Source organism: Sus scrofa, chromosome 9 (assembly GCF_054392235.1).
Source record: "Sus scrofa isolate SSC_HxYL_T2T_F1_AM1 chromosome 9, Sscrofa_HxYL_maternal_Yorkshire_Landrace_v2.0, whole genome shotgun sequence".
NCBI lineage: Eukaryota > Metazoa > Chordata > Mammalia > Artiodactyla > Suidae > Sus > Sus scrofa.
In genome coordinates, this window is record NC_139391.1 from 136,641,498 (window position 1) to 136,664,284 (window position 22,787).

General features: G+C 37.3%; 1 protein-coding gene across 23 annotated transcripts in view; it reads right to left on the reverse strand.

Annotated features, from left to right (window-relative positions):
- RCOR3 (REST corepressor 3) overlaps positions 1–22,787 on the reverse strand; it is a 57,055-nt gene that overhangs the window by 32,257 nt on the left and 2,011 nt on the right. For 15 of the 23 annotated variants that reach the window (XR_014816857.1, XR_014816859.1, XR_014816855.1 and 12 more), the window contains exons 3-7: positions 14,595–14,672; positions 11,649–11,701; positions 9,407–9,568; positions 7,844–7,968; positions 7,029–7,107 (exon numbers count right to left, since the gene is read on the reverse strand). Coding sequence is in view for 17 of the 23 variants with exons in the window: in XM_021063871.2 (XP_020919530.1) it covers positions 7,029–7,107; positions 7,844–7,968; positions 9,407–9,568; positions 11,649–11,701; positions 14,595–14,672 (497 nt within the window). In the remaining 6 variants the exon portion in view is untranslated. Of the gene's footprint in view, positions 1–7,028; positions 7,108–7,843; positions 7,969–9,406; positions 9,569–11,648; positions 11,702–14,037; positions 14,389–14,594; positions 14,673–22,787 lie in introns of all 23 variants that reach the window. The other 8 variants (XM_084978485.1, XM_084978486.1, XM_021063873.2 and 5 more) reach the window with 2 other exon arrangements.

The window sequence follows — 22,787 nt, forward strand, 5'->3', positions numbered from 1 at the left end:
CAGTTAAATAAAGATTTCATTTTTCTCCAGTTTATATGCAGAGTCAATCGAACATCAAGTAAGGCTTTCCTAGGAATCTAAAGTTTGAAGAGCAAAGGTCTAAGAACAGCCAAGGACCTTATCCTTAAGAAGTACTACCAAATAGGAGTTCCCATCGTGGCTCAGTGGTTAACAAATCTGACTAGGAACTATGAGGTTGCGGGTTCAATCCCTGGCATTGCTCAGTGGGTTAAGGATCTGGCATTGCCATGAGCTGTGGTATAGGTTGCAGACGCGGCTCGGACCCTGCGTTGCTGTGGCTCTGGCGTAGACCGGTGGCTACAGCTCTGATTTGACCCCTAGCCTGGGAACCTCCATATGCTGCAGGAGCAACCCAAGAAATGGCAAAAGGACAAAAAAAAAAAAAAAAAAAAAAAAGTAGTACTATCAAATAATGGGACTTATTCTAGAGACTACCAAGACTTAGGATGAAATTAGAGTAATTAAGACACTGTGGGAGTTCCCATTGTAGCTAAGTGGTAACAAACCCAACTAGTATCCATGAGGACATGGGTTTGATCCCTGGCCTTGATCAGTGGGTTAAGGATCCAGCATTGCTATGAGCTGTGGTACAGGTCACAGATGCAGCTTGGATCCTGCATTGCTGTGGCTGTGGTGTAGGCAGGCAGCTACAACTCTGATTCGAACCCTAGCTCAGGAACTTCCATATTCCTCGGGGGTGGGGGCCCTGAAAAGGGAAAAAACAAACAAACAAAAAAACCAGACATTGTGGTGCTGGCAAGAGATATTTAACTGACAAGAGGAGCAGACAAGAAAGCCATGCATATACATAGAAGCCCTATATATGATAAAGCTGACATGGCAGACCAGTTGAAAGAGATGAACTCATTTGCAAACTAGAAAACAAATAAATAAAAATGAGTCTCTTACAATACGAACGAAACCTAATTACAAAAAGATCAAGGACGTAAGTGTAAAATGCAAAACTTTAAAACTTAAAGAAAAAGTATAAAAGAATACTGAACTTTGAATATTTACATGCTTTTGATAAAATAGCTATTTGTCAAAAGCATGTAAAGAGATTAAAAAAGATAAATCAGGAACTGCTAAAAGATCTATGCAACACATTTTTTTTTTTTTTTTTTGCTTCTTAGGGCAGGATAGAAGCATTACTTTCTGTTCATTTCCATCTGCTTTTTTTTTTTTTTTTTTTTAAAGGCCCTCACCCACGGCATATGGAAGTTCTCAGGCTAGGGTTGAATTAGAACTACAGCTGCCGGCCTACACCACAGCCACAGCAATGCAGGATCTGAGCTGCATCTGTGCTACACCACAGCTCCCAGCAATGCCAGATCCCTGACCAACTGAGCGAGGCCAGGGATCAAACCTGAATCCTCATGGATACTAATCAGATTCATTTCTGCTGTGCCACACGGGAACTCTACATTTAACTAAAGAATTAATATCCAAAATATATAAGAAATTCAGTAAGAAAAAAAATTTTTAATATGTTATGTCTTCTTCTTAAAGACAAAAACAAACAATTGATAAAAAAATAAGCATTAAAAAAGATACAGTAGACAATAAACAGATGGAAAATAATCAGCATCATTAGTAATTCGATGAATGAACTGAGAATACAATAAGGTATTTAACAGATTTATTAGATTTTTTTTTTTCTTTTTAGGGCTGTACCCATGGCATATGGAGGTACCCAGGCTAGGGGTCTAATTGGAGCTGCAGCTGCTGGCCTACACCACAGACACAGTAATTCGGGATCCGAGCTGTGTCTGCGACCTATACCAGAGCTCATGGCAACACTGGATCCTTAACCCACTGAGAAAGGCCAGGGATCAAACCCTCATCCACATGGATACTGGTCAGATTCGCTACTGCTGAGCCACAACAGGAACTCCAGATTTATCAGATTTCTAACATCTAGAAAGCCTGATCATATAAAGTACTGGCAAGGAAGTAGATAATGAGTACTTTAGAGCCCAATGGAAGTACATCAAATGTAGAAAATAATTTGCCATTACTTAGTAAAGTTAAACATGGTTATACCCTAAAATAGAGTGACTCTACTCCAAACAATCCTAGGGTGTTACCACGCACTAAGTCACTGTTGGCATTTTGGTGGAACGATCTATGCTGTGTACTTCAGAACAACTGGCATCACTCTCCCACTATATGGCAGTGGTGCCCTTTAACCAAAAACACGTCCATCATTTTTAAATGCCCCTTCTGTAGGTGACTAAACCTAGCTGAGAACCACGGTCCCAAAGGAACCCATACATATATATGTATCCAGGATATGTTCTTATCGGTATTAATCATAATAATAAAAAGCTAGAAATGATGTCCACTGATTAGAGAACGGCTAAGTGACGGCACATGCATACAACGGAACAGTATAACAGCACTGGAAATGACTTGTGAAAACAGGTTGGAAAACAACAAAAAAAATGGAGGTAGCTGGAGAATACGTACAATATAATCCTATTTAAATAAAGTCTGAAATGGACAAAACTGAATGTGAGTTGCTAAGATACATAACTTTGTGACAAAACTATAAAAAGGGAGTGAATAATCGATTAATTTTCAAATAGAGTCTCTTTCTCAAGACAGAGGTTCCTACTGGAGAGAAGGGGGATGCAATAAAGAAAATACACAGGACTTCTGTTTCTTTTTGTTGTTGTTGTTGCTATTTCTTGGGCCGCTCCCGCGGCATATGGAGGTTCCCAGGCTAGGGGTTGAATCGGAGCTGTAGCCACCGGCCTACGCCAGAGCCACAGCAACACGGGATCCGAGCCGCGTCTGCAACCTACACCACAGCTCACGGCAACGCCGGATCATTAACCCACTGAGCAAGGGCAGGGACCGAACCCGCAACCTCATGGTTCCTAGTCGGATTCGTTAACTACTGCGCCACGACGGGAACTCCGGACTTCTGTTTCTTAAGCTCAGTGATGGACACATTGGTGTTTGGTTTTTTTTTTTTATTATTATTCTTTAAACTCTATATAGTCTACGGTATTAATAGTTCATAATATTTAAAAGTTAAAAAAGAGAAAAAAACCTTTTCCATATAATGTGTCAACAACATGCAGAAACAGCTATAAAGACGTGTGTTAAAGGCAATAATAGAGTATCATTCCCTGCCTAGTGTCCCTACCACGTGTGAAAGATGGAATGATCCCACTGACATAAGGTGCCAGTCCAGGACCACAACCTTGCAGTGTGTTTTTAACACTTTGTTGCTGTTTTTTACTTTTTTGGCTGCACCATCAGCATATGGAAGATCCCAAGCCAGGGATCAAATCGAAGCCACAGATAAGACCTACGCTGGATCCTTAACCCACTGCACCACAGCAGGAACTCCTGTTTTTAACACTTTTTAATTTATACTCCTCACACTGTATTTGCTAATAGGAGGAGATGACAGGCAAACAAAAGACCAAATGTGTAAATATCATCTTCCATACTTGAGCAAAACAGTATTCCACATACACACTTTTTCTAGATAACTAAACCCAAATCCCTAACCTCTCATATTTGTACAGTAATAATCAAGAGTTTATAACATGCTTTCTCATTTGTTACCAATAAGTTTGACCGAATGCCTACTGCATACAAGGCCCTGTAGGTAAGACACAATTCTTGCTCTTTAAGCGCCTACCACCCAGGGACAGGCGGGTGGGTGAGGGAAGACCAGATGTAAAGAAGTACCACCCAGCTCAATGAATATTGCGATAGGTTTAAAGAAAAACAGGGAGGTGGTCAATTCAAGATAGGGCACAGGAGAGATCACGGACAGGTAGAGTTATGAGGACTATGCCAGGCAGATTTGGGAAGAAAGGGAATTCTCGAAAAAAATGGACTGGAGTGCTCTTGTGGCACAGTGAGTCAAGGATCCAGCACTGTCACTACTGCAGCTTGGGTTGCAGCTGTGGCCCGGGTTTGATCCCTGGCTCAGGAACGTCCATATGCTGCAAGTACAGCAAAAACAAAAACAAAGACAAACAAAAAAAACCAAACACCTGAAACCCTCTTAGTAAAGTGAACATAAGTGGGGTGGGGTAGGGAATGCCTAACTAGAGAGAGTGTTTCATCCTTTGGACAAAGCCATGGGAGGGCTGCAAACAGTGAATCTGGTTTTTAAAGGATTTCTTTGGCAATAGGGTAAAGGACGGACTAGAAGGTGTGGTGCACAGTCTGGAAGCATGGAGATAAGGTAGATTAAGGTAAATTAAAATGGAAAATTTCAGCAACTCAGAGAACTGAGAACCTAAAAATAAAGCAGTCACATAGAAGAACAAAGAGAAAAGAACAAAATTTACACTTACTTGAGACAGAATTAAAAACAGTAATGACAAAATGAATACAGTATTTGAGAAAAAGAAGTCACTAAAATTGAGACACAATGGTTAAAACGGTAGGCAGGGATCAAAGAATGGTGTTACAAAAGTCAAAGAGAGATTTTCAGAAGAAAAACAGCTTGAATTAACAGAGGAGGCACAAGGAGAGTACAGTGAACAGCCCGTTAGGTCACTGCTGACCTCTACCAGCGGTTTCAGTGAAGCGAAGGGCCAGAAGTCTGACGGAAGCAAACTTGAGAGTGAAGCACTAAGGAGGATAGTTCTTTCTAGACTGGCTGAGAGACAGTCGTGCTTTCCAGTGAAAGACTGGAGCATACTTCTGGGCTGCAATGAAAAAGTTGCAAGTATGGCGAAGAGAAAGGCTAACTGGTGGAAAAAGTCCTAGAGGCAAAATGAAGGGTCAGAGAGGCTCAAACAAGCAGTGGCCTTTCTTGCTGTGAGAGGAGCAATCAGCACAGTACTTCCGTATTACGGGATCTGCAACATCAAGCCTGATCCTATCAAGCACCAGCAAGGACGCGGACAAGGAGCACCGCGTGAAGGCCTAGGGGACATCAGACATGACATGTTACTGAGCTCCGGCCTCAGAGACTTACAATGATTTTAGTATAACTTTATTAGAATGTTCTAAGTGTGAATATATTCAGATAAAAAGGGTAGTCAAGCGAAAGGCCGGAAGTTTAAGGGAGTTCCTGCTTGATATTTTCTCAGTGAAGCAGAAAGTGAAGTTACCTGTTAAATTTTTTAGAGGAGTGGAGAGGTGGTGGGTGATGTGTAGAATGGGATGAATGTGCAAATAGCTGCTTATACAATAACTTTTATTCAAGATTTACTATGTCCTGAGTACTGTAATAAGTGTTTTAATGATAAATATTACCTCTTTGATCATCGGAAAAATCCTGTTATTTAAATATTACTGGAGTTCCCGTTGTGGTGCAATGGAAATGAATCCGACTAGTATCCATGAGGATGTGGGTTTGATCCCTGCCCGCACTCGGTGGGTTAAGGATCCAGCATTGCCGTGAACTGTGGTGTAGGGTGCAGCTCGGAGTCTGCGTTGCTGTGACTGTGGCAGAGCCTGGCAGCTGCAGCTCTGATTCGACATCTAGCCTGGGAACTTCCACATGCTGCGGGTGCGGGCCTAAAAAGCAAAAAAGAAAAAAGAAAAGAAAAACAAACGTTACCAATAGAAAAATAAAAAACAAAAAACCGGAAGTTTATAAATTAAAAACAGAGATCCCAAGGACTACCCTGAGATTGCAAACTGCATTTTGTAAGTAGCAACAATGTACATGATTATGCAATTTTCTCCTGCTACTAGCAACTGATCCACATTGTGGATTTATAGGTTTAGGGAAGGTGTAGCAGAAGAGTAAGAGAAATGGGGAGTTAAAGATACTAGGAAGAGAGCAATTTAAGCAACTTGGGTCTATGGTTCAGGGCGACAAGGAAACCTGGGGGAAAAAAATGAAGGAATCAAGGGACTTGAGAACACTTAGCAATTGTAAGAAAATCAGTAAAATATCAGGTTGAGGTAAGAGTAGGATTTTAAAATTTTCATTGATGAAAGATGACAAAGACCAGAATGGGCCATGGCATCGAGTTCCTTAAGAGAAGGAATGGGAATCATTAAATTGGCTGAAGTCACAATTTATCTTCAATTTTTCAATGTTATTTTCACTATTCTGCAGTTGCTTATACATCACAAGCCCTTACCAATCAACCTTGGGTCCATTTTCTACAATTATGTAATTGTAACGTAAATGTATTATCATTCCCTGCCTTAATAAACGAGCATGTTTATCAATTTGAAATCTCTCTTTTTTTTTTTTTTGTCTTTTTGCCTTTTCTAGGGCCCCTCCCGCGGCATATGGAGGTTCCCAGGCTAGGGGTCGAATCGGAGCTGTAGCCACCGGCCTACGCCAGAGTCACAGCAACACCGATCCGAGCCATGTCTGTGACCTACACCACAGCTCACGGCAACATCGGATCCTTAACCACTGAGCAAGGCCAGGGACCGAACCCGCATCCTCATGGTTCTTAGTCGGATTCATTAACCACAGCGCCACGACGGGAACTCCCTGAAATGTCTCTTTTTAATGACTTTAAGTCATCGTTACTATCATCATATTGAAGAATCTGAGTGCTTTGCTGGTTGGGGATTCTTCCATTTCTTCCTCTGAGACAGCTTTAAATTTTCACTGCTGTCAATATACCTGGTACTAATTTCTAATTTGCTCTAACATGGAATAAACAAGATGTTCTCCAAAAATTTATATACCTAATATTGTGTCATCTGAGGGTGGTTTGAGTTGTTTTCTATGGTTTAAAGAATAGGGTTGCAACTGTGGCATGGGTTTGATCCCTGGCCTGGGAACTTCCACGTGCTATGGGTACAGCCAAAAACAAAGAGAATAGGCCTTGTGGCAGGGCTTTTATACTTCTGAGTAGATGAGATAACCCCCAAATTACTTTAATCACTGGTTAATTGGTGTTCTTGATGTTACCGTTTTTCCAAAAACCTCCAATTACTGTTGAAATTTACTACCTCCTAACCTATTGTACAAAAATTTTTTTTTCATATGTACTATTCATTTTTTTTCAAGTGGATTGTAGAACAATTACAAGCACTCTAATGATCATCATTACCTCCTTCTTGGCTTCTTTTTTGGGATCATAATCACTATCGTTTCCATCCATTGGGTGTGTTTCTTCCACATCATCATCACTGAAAAGAAACGAAGATTAATAAACTCAATCCACTTCTTTCTATTCTATTCCAGTACTCTTATCACAAACTGTAATAAACCTTGCAAATACTTTTGCTAAATATTCCCCAAGAGTTGTCCTTGAGAAGACAAGCTTTTATCGTTTAAATTACTATAATATTCTTCTAGGCATACAGAATCATTTTAGCAAACATTTCTAGCTAAAAAACAGAGACCCAATAGGAAAGATATTTAGAAAGAAGTAACATTTGGGAAAAAGGACACATATATTAATATGATATATAATACTTATTATTTCATTCTCCAGTTGGGAAAATAAAGACAGACAAAAACCAGGAAGCTAAATGATCTGATACTACTAGAAAGACAGCTACAATAATGTAGATCTTAGTTATTCAGATAATTGTGGAAAAATCACCTTCCAGAGACTATACTTAACATACTCAAAAATACAAGTGTTGAACACATCAATACTGAAAGGAAACAACTGTGGTTAGTTAAACACAACCCAAATATAACTCAGTTGCAAGATCTGCTGGCTATGATTAACAGTCAAAGAACTGAAGAGAGTTCTTACTATTAAGAATTCTGATCACTCAGTTCTTCTTGTCAGAGCAGAAACATGAATGTAAGAATAAGAAGCATTTACAATGTGCTGTGATAACTGTTTTGCCTTAGAAAATGTAAACAATACAATACAGTGTGCCTGTAACTATATAAAGGACTCCAACCTACCTGTCACCCTGATTATGTCTATTGGCTAGTTTACGAGCCTGACGATCCATCAAGCTTGTTCTAGATCGAGTTTTTTTCCAGGAATAGTAATATTTTACAAGGCTAGCAATTGTCTTATCTGGAAGCTTGAAAAAAAATCATGTTAATATCAGCAAGTTTATTTCATAAGCTCTGATTAACAGCATGAATACTATTTCTGATATTATTCTTTGATACTTAGCAAACAAAGGCATAGATGAAAAATATTTTCCCAGGTATCTTTACGACTTATAAGAGCTAAAAAGTACAGCTATCGTCACAGCACCCCACCACACCTAGGCACTGACATTCTGAATAACTATTCCTATTTATTCTGAGCAGGGAAAGAAAAAAAGGATGTGACAAACGCATGTGGTGAGAAGAGCCCCAGAGGTCCCCAGCAGTCAGTGTTAATAGTCCACATGTGTCTTCCTTAAAGAGTTACTTAATTTTTTTCCTCTGTAAATTGGATTTTTAAAAATTGGTTTATAATTCACATACTATAAAAGTCACCAGTTTAAAGTGCACAATTCCGTGGTTTTTAGTGTATTTACTAAGTTGTGCAACCCAAACTACTTATTCCCGACGTTTTTATAACCTTGGAAAGAAACCTTAAGCCCATTAACATTCACTCCCTATTCTCCCCTTAACCCAGTCCTTGGCAACTACTAATCTACTTTCTGTCTCTATGGATTTACCTATTCTGGGCATTTCATACAAATAGAATCATACAATATGTGGCCTTTTATGTCTGGCTTCTGTTGCTTAGCATAATGTGTAAAGAAAATCTATTCAATTCTTAACAATGGATTTTTTGAATCATTTTGTTTTAAATCCAGGTTTTAAAATGATAAATGATAAACAGACTTTAGCTACCAAACAGTCTTGGGTATGAAAATGACTAATGATCATGCACTGCTGTGTCATACTGGCAAACAAGGACACACACTCCCGAATAAAAATGCTCTCGTTGATTACAGAAGACACTTAGATATATTTGCAAACATTATCTTAATTTTCATCTATTCAGGTTAAAAGACTTCAATGCAGCAACTTCTCAGATTTATATTATTTTGACACAATACTAGAGATTTAAGAACTAAAGAGCAGTTTTCCTTTTTTTTAAAAAAAAGCAACAGTACTTGAACAATGTTGAAATAATACAGAATTTCTAAAAACTGCTTTTCATATCCAAAGGAATATAAATATGAAAATAAAATCCTTATGTTAAAAAAGAAAACATTTAACATAAAATTGAAATTGCAATTTTTCCTGAAATGAGAAACATAGTTAATAACTGTATTACACACACACTTAAGTCATAGTAAAAGTTACTGTATTATAACAAAATGGCACATAACCACCGAGCACTAGAGTAGTTGCAGAAAATAAGGCTGTATGCAAATATATCTATTTCAAAACACTTTTAAAAATCAAAATTAGACTGGAAAACTTTTTTGTGTTTAATAACTAGGAAGTATTTAACAATGAAGAGAATAGGGTGTCCTTCAGGTACAAATCACAGTAAGAGCGAAATTACCATACCATTTGCTGAATCCTGTGAAAGCTCTTCCCATGAAAACTAAAGGCTTGTTCAAAGAGGACTTTATCTTCCACTGTCCACTCATCCGGAAAGGGAGTGAAATTAGGGAGATCAGCAAGGGACTTCTCAATGTTATGTTTATGCCAGAACAACATGCCAAGTGCCTTTGAAGAGAAATCATTCCCCTTTGGTTTTAATGCACTTATGTTCCATCACACTTAAAAGAGTTAAACACAAATTAGGTTAAAACCTTCAGCCTATGACTTCAACTGAAGACACACTCACAGTTTGGGCTTTTAATCAGGGGTGCCCAGGGAGCAGACCTCACTCATTTATTTCTTTTAAATCAGGGCCTCAGAACAGTCAAGTTCTACATACCATATCTGCCGTAGAAGCTACAGGCAAAAGTGAGCTGAGGAGAGTGACTGTAATTACTAAAGCAGGTCTGTAGGGTCATTGCGAGACCTTCCCTCACATTTACTTGTTTGTCAGTGTGGAGAGACAAACATGCTAAAAGGAGAAATAACTTCTAAGTCAATACTTGAATGAAACTATTAATTATAACACAAAGCTACAAGTGCTCAGCTAAGACTTAGTAGAGAGGAGTTCCCATCATGGCGCAGTGGTTAACAAATCCGACTAGGAACCATGAGGTTGCGGTTTCGGTCCCTGCCCTTGCTCAGTGGGTTAAGGATACAGCGTTGCCGTGAGCTGTGGTGTAGGTTGCAGACGTGGCTCGGATCCCGGATCCCGCGTTGCTATGGCTCTGGCGTAGGCCAGTGGCTACAGCTCCGATTCGACCCCTAGCCTGGGAACCTCCATATGCCGTGGGAGCGGCCCAAAGAAATAGCAAAAAGACAAAAAAAAAAAAAAAAAAAAAAAAAAAAGACCTAGTAGAGAAATATTTATGTTTTAACCTATTTGAAGTGTATCATGGGCTAAACACTTCCAAGAAGTGAGAATACCTCAACTGCAATATTAACAGTATTTCACCACATAGACTTTTTAATGTTCTTTCTTAACATAATATACACAGAGAATTATTATGGGACATATTAATAACTTCAATGACTTTATTATCAAATCATAGGAAAGCCTGAAATGGACAAAATTCAACAACTTTCTTTTCTATTATACTACAAGGTACTGAGTGTCATTTAGGGAATAAAGATTATTTTTTAAGAAGAGATATAGCATATTTTTAAACAGTGAGTTTTAATTTCTGTACTTTGGTAATATCCCTTGAAAATGAACATGAAAATTAACATAGGTACAGTCACATTTTAAAGGATTAACCTTCTCAAACAAATTTTAAAAGAAAATTAAGGCTTAAAAACAAATACATAGTCCAAGTCTTCAAAATCCACAGAAAAGTTAACTACAGTGAGACAACCATCCCAATTTCACAGTAATAATTTTCTATTATTTAACCATGTTTAGCTCTTAATAATCCAGGTTACAGAAAAAAAATCACTTATTTTACTATTAATCCTGATAAAAGACTGATCTTATACTCAGTTGAAATGAAGTTTAAGAATCTCTATTTTGGAGTTCCTGCTGTGGCACAGTGGGTTAGGAACATCTTGGGACACTGCAGAAGTGTGCGTTCAATCCCTGGCCCGGCACAGTGGGTTAAAGGATCTGGCATGGCATAGATTGGATTCAATCTCTGGTCCAGAAACTTCCATGTGCCATGGGTGTGGCCATTAAAAAAAAAAAAGAAAAAAGAATTCTATTTCATTCTCATTTTTCCATGTTCTCCATTCCCTTATTACTGGGGCTAATGAACCAAATGCCATATATATCTCCTCTTAAAGTTACCTAATTTTTTGAAAGCCCTTTGTGAGTTATTTCCTTCAAAATTTAAAAATCTTAAGTATTTCTTTAAATAAGAAGTTTAACTTTTAGGTCTCTTAGATTAAGAAGTCAAAGAGAATTACCTGTATTCAAAAAAATTTTTCCTTTTTAGTAAATATTCGCTAGAGCAATCCTGAAGGATTTCAGACACTTTAAGAACGCAAAACAGAGGTATTGAGAGAAAAATGTTCAAGCCCTTAAGATAAATGATGTTTATAAAAGCAAAATCCTTAATGTTGAAAGGTCAGACTTTGCTAGTACTTTTGTGATATCTAGAAGTTGGCTGAACTCTTATGCACTTTCTTAGGACAAAAACTATCATGAAATGGTCTCTGGGTTTGATAAATGCTGATGCGAACCTTAATATTAAAATGCTTCTCTACATACCTGTTCCACATTGTAGCCATGTTTCTCCTTTGCAATTGCAATATATTCATCCACTGTAATGAAACAGTTATACAATTAATTATTCTCATTTATTCCATCATCCCCAGTGTACTTTTTTTTAAAACAAAAGCAAAATTTTTTTTTAAAATTGTACTCTAGGGGTTTAAAAAAAAAAAAAAAGCCAAAGGCATTTTCATTAAATGTTATAAAAAAGAAGACTTTCACTTCTATGAACAGGATCAGAAGCTTATTTGGTTTAAAATTTTACCTAGCAGTATTTATCTCTATGACCAGATAGCATATACTTATTAAATTCATAACCACAATTGCTTTTGTACACAGACCAATCTGTGAATAACCAATAGTGCCTAATTACAATGTAAAATATTAGATAATTTCTTGGTTTTTCTGCTGCAGTCTTTATTTGAAGAGACATCACTATTTAAGACTCCATTTCATGTTTAGAGTTTTCCCAAAGCTTTAACCTTTCCATTTCTGACTGAGCTCTGAAGGATGCTTTATCTAGAGTTTGGGTGGATATAGCTAATAACAACAGTTTAAATATGCTGCAGTATCCCTAAAACTTTCTTAAGCTCCTCCTGAGAGCTATACAAAAAGTATAATATTCTATTTTATTATTTAAAATATTTAATAATATTAAAATGTTTTAATATTCTATTTTCATCCATCCTCAATTATTGTAATCAAGCCAATAGAGTAATATATATATATAAACACACTGCCTTTTTCAAGGCTCCACTGCTTAGTAGTCTGCCATTTCACATTCAGCAAGACAATTTTATGCGAAGTCCATTATGATCCTATGAGACATATATATATGTAAATTCTTTAAGCACATTTTTGAGAAGGAGTGGTTAAGGGGTTAAGAATTCTGATCTTAGAACAGCTAGTCTACCTGGACTTGGTTATCAGGCTTGTCACTTATTTTTGAACTTTAAGCAATTAACTTGACCTTTTTGTACCTTATTCTCATTACTCTAAATGGGAATAAAAACAGTAGCTTCCTCCTAGGATTAAATGAGCTAATATACATAAAGTGTTTGAAATAGCAAATGGCACATTTTAAGCTCTTTTTTTTTTTATGAGAGCCTGCTCTTATTAATAGTACAGTACAGTTTAATATATAAGTATGCTATTATATTACTATTATGCATTATTATTACTAACAATAATGCTGTTAGAATAACAACAAATATTTATGGATATTATCATATCTCCCTAAGACTGTAAACTTTTGATGAAGAAAATTCAAATATTATATTTTGTTTAGAACCTATAGTACTTAAACATACGACAGGTCTAAATACATGCTCATTAACAAAAATGTCTTATAGTCCTATAAACAGAAGTCTAAACAATACCAGTCAACCTGTGGTTCTCAACCCCGGCTATGCATTAGAATCAGCAGGGGAGCTGTAGAAAAGTAAGTCCTGGCTCTACCTCTGAAGATTCTGATTTAACTGGTTTGAGCAGAGGCCAGACATCAGTAGAGTTTTTAAAGTTCCCCGAAGTGATTCCAAAGCACAGCCAGGGCTGAAAACCACTGCCCCGGCTCTTTAGTTGGATACTCCACATGCAGCACATGTTGGCTTTCTGAATTTTGTTTTTCACTCTGCTAAGAAATGTACCATTATATAAAATGGTGCTAAAATAGCAAAAGCCAATGCACCCTGACGCTCAGTTTGTGAATGAAAACCTTTGCTTGTAATGGAGAATGAACCAAAAAACCCAGGAGTCTGTTTCAGGTTTCTCAGTATGTAAAACATACAATTTCATGTTTTCTGTTAAGAATTCCTCAAGGGCATTATAATCTCTAGACTGCTTACTAGACTTTTTGCTGATATTCTAAAAGCTCTTAGGAGTTCCCGTCGTGGCTCAGTGGTTAACGAATCCAACTAGGAACCATGAGCTTGAGGGTTCGATCCCTGGCCTTGCTCAGTGGGTTAAGGATCTGGTGTTGCCGTGAGCTGTAGCTCTGATTCGACCCCTAGCCTGGGAACCTCCATATGCAGAGGGATTGGCCCTAGAAACAGCAAAAAGACAAAAAAAAAAAAAATTAATAATAATAATAAATAGAAAGCTCTTAAATAGGAAAAAATATCAGGTATGCAGAATGACACTGTTTTCAATTTTCAGTTCTCTTATTGCATCAATTAAGTATGACTAGACTTACTATGCACATGATATATAGCATCATTAATTTTCATGGGACTAAATAAACCACCACGGGACATCTTTTAAGATTTAGTAAATATTTTTAAGAGACAAGTTTATGTTACAGCTGCTAGAAGAGCTGCTCAGCGGTTTTTGTTTGTTTCAATAAATCAAATGATAACTGAATGGAGGGTGGGGATCTTAGTTTTGTTACCTGCACGTTTCCTATATCTGATGTGCCGCAAAGGATCAGGTCCGCTACATCACATTGAAGTCTAAAGCCACACCATGATTCAAGAAGTGCATGGTCAATGATCCAGAAGGTCTCCGTCCAGAAATGGAGAGCACAAAGATGACCTGATGGATGGCTGCTGAAGTCAGTTCTTTCCCCTTTCCTCTTTAAAATGGTAATGATAGTGGGCTCTTGGAAGTTTGAAGGCATTTCTTTAGAGCTTCATATACTGAGGAAAAGCCTGTGCAGATGTCTACATAGTAACTCCCTCCCCTGCTTGAGGATTTAAGCAGCAATGCCATCAGATCCTAGGTTTTCTCAGTCTTCCTGGGCCTGACACAAATTGGAATGATCAACCCACTATCTTTCAAAAGGAAAAACATTCTAACATGACAATCTCCATCAAAAAACAAAACGAAACATAGACAAACTGATTTCTTATGAGAATCTAAGAGATTCAAAAACAAACATAAGGTGCATTTTTTTGAATTGGTTGAGATCCCTATTGACATAAACATTCAACTTCCAAAAAAACTTACATTTGGCATCTGGGATACTGTGATACGGAGACCATACAAGCATTCCTCCATTGTCTTTATCTGTGTACTTCGTAGCACCTAGAGAAAAAAATTATATTTTGAATATGATGAACTTTATTTACATCAAAATAAGTATAAACAAATTAAGCTTTATTTCTATTTTAGTACAGTACCTGCAAAAGAGGACAAAGAAACAAAGTACAGGAAAACAAGAGATTTACATTAAATACAGTAAATTTACCATTTATGGAAGTGAAGGAAATTTTACAAACACTAAAGCTTATCCTCTTTAAATTAAAATGCCTTTATTAAGTACATTTTATATCTCTACCTCTTGACAGGTAATAAACCTGACCTAACCTTCAATATATTACTTAGGAGTCATTAAAAACTCTGACCTTATGGAGTTCCCCGTGTGGCTCAGTGGTAACAAATCTGACTAGCATCCACTGGGATGCAGGTTTGATCCCTGGCCTTGCTCAGTGGGTTTAGGATCCCGTGTTGCTGTCAGCTGTGGTGTAGGTCACAGATGCAGCTCGGATCTGGGTGTTGCTGTGGCCGTGGCGGAGGCCAGCAACTACAGCTCCAATTCGACCCTTAGCCTGGGAACCTCCAGATGCCATGGGTGCCGCCATAAAAGACAAAAAACAAAAAACTCTGACTTTAAAACTAGTGCCAATACCTCAGGTGGTAAGTTAATTCTGTTCCTCCCCATATCTAAATGGGCCAAGATTCTATAATTTTTAAATACTTGCCTCAGCTTTTTATAGTTTTTATTTAATCTTATTCCTTGCTAGGAGTCTGCCAGCTATTCCTTTTTAAGAGCTAATGTCATTTATCAATTTTATATTTATAAAAGTTTGTGCTATGTAAAACAAAGTCAAAAATATAAAATAATGCTACTTCTTAACATAATCTGAGAGTCTACTTCTAATCTAGAAGCATACTATTGCTGTTTCTCATTTATTTCTAATCTGTTATAATCTAAAAAGTCAGAAAAATCAAGTTCCGTTGAAACTGCATATAAATTAAGAATAGACAGAACGAGAGTTCCCGTTGTGGCACAGTGGTTAATGACTCCAACTAGGAACCATGAGGCTTCAGGTTTGATCCCTGGCCTTGCTCAGTGGGTTAAGGATCCGGCGTTGCCGTGAGCTGTGGTGTAGGTCGAAGACGAGGCTCAGATCCCACGTTGCTGCGGCTCTGGCGTAGGCCAGCATCTACAGCTCCGATCAGACTCCTAACCTGGGAACCTCCATAGGCCACAGGAAGCGGCCCTAGAAAAGGCAAAAAGACAAAAAAAATAAAAAATAAAAATAAAAAAGAATAGACAGAATGAATGAAAGGCCTAACATCACTATTTCAGAGCCAAGTATGTGCTGCTGTTTTCTGTCTTTACTTGGTGGTCTTTTTTCTCGTTTCTTCCTAATTCTTAGGCACATTTAAGTTAATTAAAACTATGAGCTGTTGATAGCCAGCACCAACTAATAGCTATAATTCCAAAATTATGTGCAGAAAACATTAATAGAATTCTGAGGTTAAACTGTAATCATTCATAAAGTTTTAAGATATTCAGAATGAAGACCATTCACTTTCAGGGGTAAAGAAAACTACTACTTCTTTTCTCAATCTAGAAATGTTATCTATTGAGCAATAATTTAATACCATCCAATAGCTTTTAATTTTTGGAGAATCTCACACATCACTACTGTATATTAAACCAACACATTTTAGTTAGAGAATGATACACTGTTTGTGAAATATGAAGATACAATTGTTAAATTATGTATGTTTTATTACAAGGAAAAATTAGAGGCAGAGAAAAAAGAAATGAGACAGAATCATCAAGGTTTTCAAAGCATAATTACAAAATAAGTCTAAAAGCAAAACCTATGGCTTTTTTTTTTTTTTTTTTTTTGGCTGTCCTGTGGCACATAGAGCTCCCGGGCCAGGGATCAGATCTGAGCTGCAGCAGCGAACTAAGCTGGATCCTTAATCCACTGTGCCTGGCCGGGGATCGAACCCATGTCCCAGCGTTGCCAAGAGACTGCCATTCCCATTGCACCACAGCAGGAGCTCCAAAACCTATTGCATTTTGCCATAAATATCTTCAATAAGAGAGGATAAAAACAGGAGCTGGGAATTTATGAAAATGCAAGTTAGAAGTATATTATCTAAAATGTATATTCAATGAAAATAAAATTTGTCTTTTAAAACTTCAATATTAAGGTATATATTTAATTTTTAACCACAGAAAATAAAACACAAGAGCAAAACAGCTGAAGCACTTAGAGGAAATAAGACAGACATCCTATCTAAGTTTGTCAGAAGCCTTTATTTGATTAATATAATCTACTGCTATTTCTAGTGGGTATCCTAAACATCAACCCTTTAACATGGGACTGATTCTTTTTTACAACAGATCGTGACAATAATTTAAATCCTACCTAACAGAACATGGAAGGCAGCAAAGAAAGGTTTCCATTAAGTTTCAAGTCTTAAGAGCACATCATGCTTAATATTTAAACATATTTCCTTGCATCCAATTCTTGTATTACAGAAAGTCTCAATTAAAATATTTTCATTGAACGTCTCTTCTTGAACAGATATAAACTATTTTTTGTATTCTTTTCCAGGAAGAATAACAGTCAAGTTTCTCCCCCAAACTCCTAGCACTGTAATTAAGGGCCCTATCTTCTGACAGAAACTGGCATCCAAGTGTGGGGGCTAATGGAACGCCTAATGAGGTATTTCACAAGGTTCTTTCCCAACCTTGAACTGGGCTCCACATTTCCACCAACTCCATCTCCAGCTAGGTCCAAGAGACGACTGATGTTCACAGGATGAAAGGGATTTTAATCCAATAGGTAGGAGGATAACCACTATAGAGCCAGATTCCAGGTCTGAATCCTAGCTCTGCCACTTCCTAGCTTTGTCACCTTGGACAAGTCTACTTCATCTGTCGGTGCCTCGGTTTAATCCATCTTTAAAAACAGGGCTAACAATAACCTCCTGCACAGAACTGTAAAAAAACTAAGTGAATTCATACACATACAGTACCCGGCATAAGGCAAGTACTATGTAAGACCTACTACTATTACTACTATGCGCTTACTGAAGACAGTTCCCTTCTTTCTCTGTGCGGAAAGGCTTCTTCTCACCTTATCAATCATATGAAAATAGAAATGAATAAAATCTCATGGGGCTCTAATTCAAATGACTGATGATCTCTTTTATCAACCCCTTGAAAATGAGACAGAATAGCTGAAATGACCTTTCTGTTTTACTGCCAACTCAGACCTGATTCCTCTCCTACAAAACAGGAGAAAGTAACTTGCATTAAAAACAATTTATCCCTCAGGATGACTTGCACTCAGTAAAGCTTTACCCTTTCTATCATAATGGTTGAAGTAAACTAAGATATTTAAAGGAAATAAACACAATGTTTTTATTTTGCTTTTATCTAACAATATTTAAGATTATACCTCAAAAATAATACTAAGAATCCAACTTTACTCAGAAACAAAATAACCAAGGGCTTTGAAGTAGCCTGTCTTCTGAACAGATTAAAAAACAAGCAAACCAGATTTCCTGTCATGGCGCAGCGGAAACGAATCCAACTAGGAACCATGTTTTGGGTTCGAACCCTGGCCTCGCTCAGTGGGTTAAGGATCTGACATTGCCATGAGCTGTGGTGCAGGTCGACTCGGATCCTGAGTTGCTGTGGCTGTGGCTTAGGCCAGCGGCTGTAGCTCTGACTGGACCCCTAGCCTGGGAATCTCCATATGCCACAGGTGTGGCCCTAAAAAGCAAAAGCAAACAAACAAAAAACCAAGCAAACCAAAACCTGAACAGCAAGCTACTACAATTTTAAAAGACTACAGTAAGTAATAGTTATGAAAATAAAATGATTGAACAATCAGTTTTTTAAAGTATTAATGAAGCCCTCAGTGAATCCTTCTGAAATCTTGTAGGTCTCCTCGACGGTAACTGGTACACTTATGAGACCAACTGGGGAAAACCAACAACAAAAAAACAAAAGTATAATTTTAATTAGGACTTCTACACCAACAGCAAATCGCAAAGTAAGAACAAAAATACAAACCTTCTACTTCTTTTAAGATTTCCCTTCTGACATCCAAAATAAGAAAGGCCTTTGATGGACATCATGGAAAAAACATTCTATATAAATACTGAGAATAGGAAGACATTCCAAATATTTTTTAAAATTTTGCTATTTATAAACTAGGCTCTGAGTTATATAGTTAATGTGCCAATGTGCTTACAACTGAGGTAAGCAATTTTTCAACTTCATCTCCCCTATGTTTTTTTTCCCCAAGACAATCTGCCTGAGAACTCACTTCTAGGATATATGCTTATGCTACTTTTGACCTTCTTCTTCACAAATGTCCTTCTCTCCCTTAAAAAAAAGAAAAAAGGCAAGTCTCTCACCCATCCTGAATTTGAAAAACCTCTATGATGCCAAACACAGGGTGTCAGCAAAGCTCTCCTTTACTCAAGGCACCATGACTATTACAATTTTAATCAATTATGCATTAATTGCAATAACTCAAGCCAGAAAAGATTTAACACTTAGAGCCTTACGTTCACAAGACTACATACTACGATGGTAGAGAAACTGGACAGATGATCAATAAAGCAACTTTCAAGCAAAAAATGTATTATAAAATTCTTTAGGAAAAATGCATGGAAATGATTTAAAAAAAAAAAGGGAGCAATGTTAGAAGCCTATTTATATTTTATAAAATAGATACTACCATATTACCATAGTATTTACATTTAACTGGATATATTTAAATAAGGATATAACAACTTTATTTCAAAGTATAGATATTTTCAATACACTGGAGATACACTGAAGATTATATTGTTATTTATGTTTATTTTTTTCTATTTTGTCTTTTTAGGGCCGAACCTGAGGCATATGGAGGTTCCCAGGCTAAGGGTCCAACCGGAGCTGTTGCTGCAGGCCTGCGCCAGAGCCACAGCAATGCCAGGTCCAAGCTGAGTCTGTGATCTACACCACAGCTCATGGCAATGCTGGATCCTCAACCCACTGAGAGAGGCCAGGGATCGAACCCACACCTTCATGGCTCCTAGTCAGATTCATTTCTGCTGCGCGTCGACGGGAACTCCTATTTTTAAACTAATAAACCCAGTGATAAATAACAGATGTCAACTTAAAAATTTTTTCCAAAATTCTTTTGAGTATGCAAGCAAAATATTTTGAAGAGCACTGTTTTAGATACATTAATTTTCACTTATCATATAGTTAATACTATCTTCCTTTTACGAAAGAGAAAACCAAGGCTGGGATACACCCGTCAGGTGTCCAGTTCATTCAAGGTCACTGTGCCATATGAGCTAAAAAGCATATGATAAGAGGTAAGACTCTTAATCACCACACAAATCTGCTCATGATGTAAGCACAGTGAATAGGCACTAAATAAAAGCTGGGAAGGCCTAGTGAAGAATCAAAAGAAAAAGAGGCACCTAAAAAAGAATAAGAAATCCACTTAATAAATGTTTATACAAGCATTCTTAGCGATGGTCCGTTAACATAAACAGTTCCCAATCTCCTAACTTCAGTATTTCCAATTTAATCTCAGTTCTTCTCATACTTTCTAAAACACTCATTTTAATAATTCATTCTTTCTATTCTTATTGCTATCATCATCACTAGCATCTCTTCCAATAAAAATATCCTTCACAAGAAAAATCTTTTAATCTTCCTACATTCTCCTCATAACAATATTGACACCTAAAGAATTTTTCTTCCAAGGATCCAGTGTTGCCCTGAGCTGTGGTGTAGGTAGCAGACTCTGCTCAGATCTGGCGTTGTTGTGGCTCCGGCATGGGCTAGTGGCTACAGCTCTGATTAGACCCCTAGCCTGGGAACCTCCATATGCTGCGGGTATGGCCCCAAAAGGACAAAAAAGACAAAAAAAAAAAAAAATTCTTCCAAATGAGTTAAATGGCAATGGGTGAACAATCTCCACAAGATAGTGTTTATGAGACTAAAGATGATAATATGAAAAAAAGAAGAGCTAACCATTTCCCAATTTCTATCATTAGTTAATAAGCATCTTGTCTTCTTTCATCTCTTCCAAAGAAGTATAAGTTCTCACCCAATCATACTGAATTGATGTGAAGTAAAAACTTCAAACAGCACAATACTTAGAATTAGATAGAGCTGTGGTACTATGTTGAATTGCATGAGGCTCAAAATTTCCTTGTTAAAAAGTGTCTAATAATTGATAATCTGCATTTGCTTACATTTGCCTATAACAGCTATAGAAAAAGCCCACCTAAGTAACTGGTTTTGGTTGTGTCCTTGGGTTCAATATTCTGCAGATTATTAGGCAGAAAATGAATATATGCAGAGCTTCTCTTACTGTGCTTCACAGATGTTGCATGTTTTATATATTGAAGGTTTATGGCAAGCCTGTGTTAATCAAGTCTATCAGCACCATTTTTCCAGTAGCTTTTGCTCATTTCCTGTCTGTGTGAACATTTTGGTAATTCTCGCAATAGCTCAAAATTTTTCATTATTTTACTTTTTACAATGCTCTGTGATCTTTGATGTCACTATTGCAAAAAGACACCAACTCTTGAGAGGCTCAGATGATGGTTAGTATTTTTTTATCAATAGTTTTTTTTTTTTTTTGGTCTTTTTTTTGGGGGGGGTGGGGGCACACCCTCGGGATATGGAAGTTCTCAGACTAGGGGTCGAATCAGAGCTGCAGCTGCCACCACAGCCAAGCAACAACCACAGCAATGCCAGATCTGAGCCACGTCAATGCCGGATCCTTAACCCACCAAGCAGGGCAAGGGGATGAACCCACGTCCTCATGGATACTAGTCGGGTTTATTACTGCTGAGCCACAACAGGAACTCCTAAAGTATTTTTAAAGTAAGGTAAGTACATTGTTTTTTTAGACCTAATGCTATTGCACAATTTTATATGCACTGGAAAAACAAAAAATTCATGTAACTTGCTTTGTGATATTTGCTTTATTGCAGTAGTCTAGAACCAAACCCACAATTATCTGAGGTATGCCTGAGGATGAATTTAAAGAAATTGACACTTGTCCTTATTCTAATAAAAAGCATAAGTAAATGAATTGAAAATATGACTTTAAAAATTGTAACATTTCAGTGATTTTTTCCCCCTCAAACATTCTACTTAGGCAAAATAAGCAAAGTATATCCAATAAGTTGGATAATCCAAATAATGGCCATGAGAAACCATCTAAAAAGTATTCTGCACGTTTAATGAATTATTTTTCAAACTTTAAAGCTTTTTTGTTTAAAGTTTATTCCAAAAACTGCTACAGTGATCAGGCATTAGCATGAAGTCTGGCTCTTAAACACAAAACCCCTAATCAACTTGTGAACAGTTGTCTATAAAATATAAATGTGCCTAACAGGGCAAAAAGATAGGTATGTTTATTATGCTGCTGAGTTCTAATCTGGAAATAATTCCCAAAAAGCAGTACATCAAAGAAAGCCCCAAATTAGAAAGGTATAAACGTACACACAATCATTCTTCACAAAATTATGAAATTTAATCCTACTGACTGCCATTTGCCCACTCAAACAATCTTGGCAAGACTTTCACAAAGTATTTTTATTTCTATTTTTACAGCTAGGGAAACTGAGGCTCAGGGAGGGCCAGTGACTTGCTCAAAGCACAATACCAGCCAAGAAATTAACTGAGTCTATCTTTGGCTAAAGCAAGCTCTTTCCAAATGTCAAGCTAAAACCTGAGGCAGCTCAGTAATGTAAAAGTGCCATTCACCTACTAGCTACGTTAATAAAGAAAACTAGTTTCACAACGTTTAAAATTACGTGAAGCCCTCCAGTACACACGGTTAGTTTTTGAATAAAATGTATTAACAGCCAAGTCATTTAGGAGGCAACAGAGTTTTAGTGAGCCATCTTGTATCAATTGTATGTATCCACTGAGAAGTCGTCTGCACTGACAATCCTTTTAACACTCGTTATTTTACCCTCTCCCTTGGGACAACAGAAGCTGTCTGAACCCTAATATCTTTAAATGCTTAGTAAATAGCATGTTGCATTGCCGTGTGACCTCTCCCTTGGGACAACAGAAGCTGTCTGAACCCTAATATCTTTAAATGCTTAGTAAATAGCATGTTGCATTGCCGT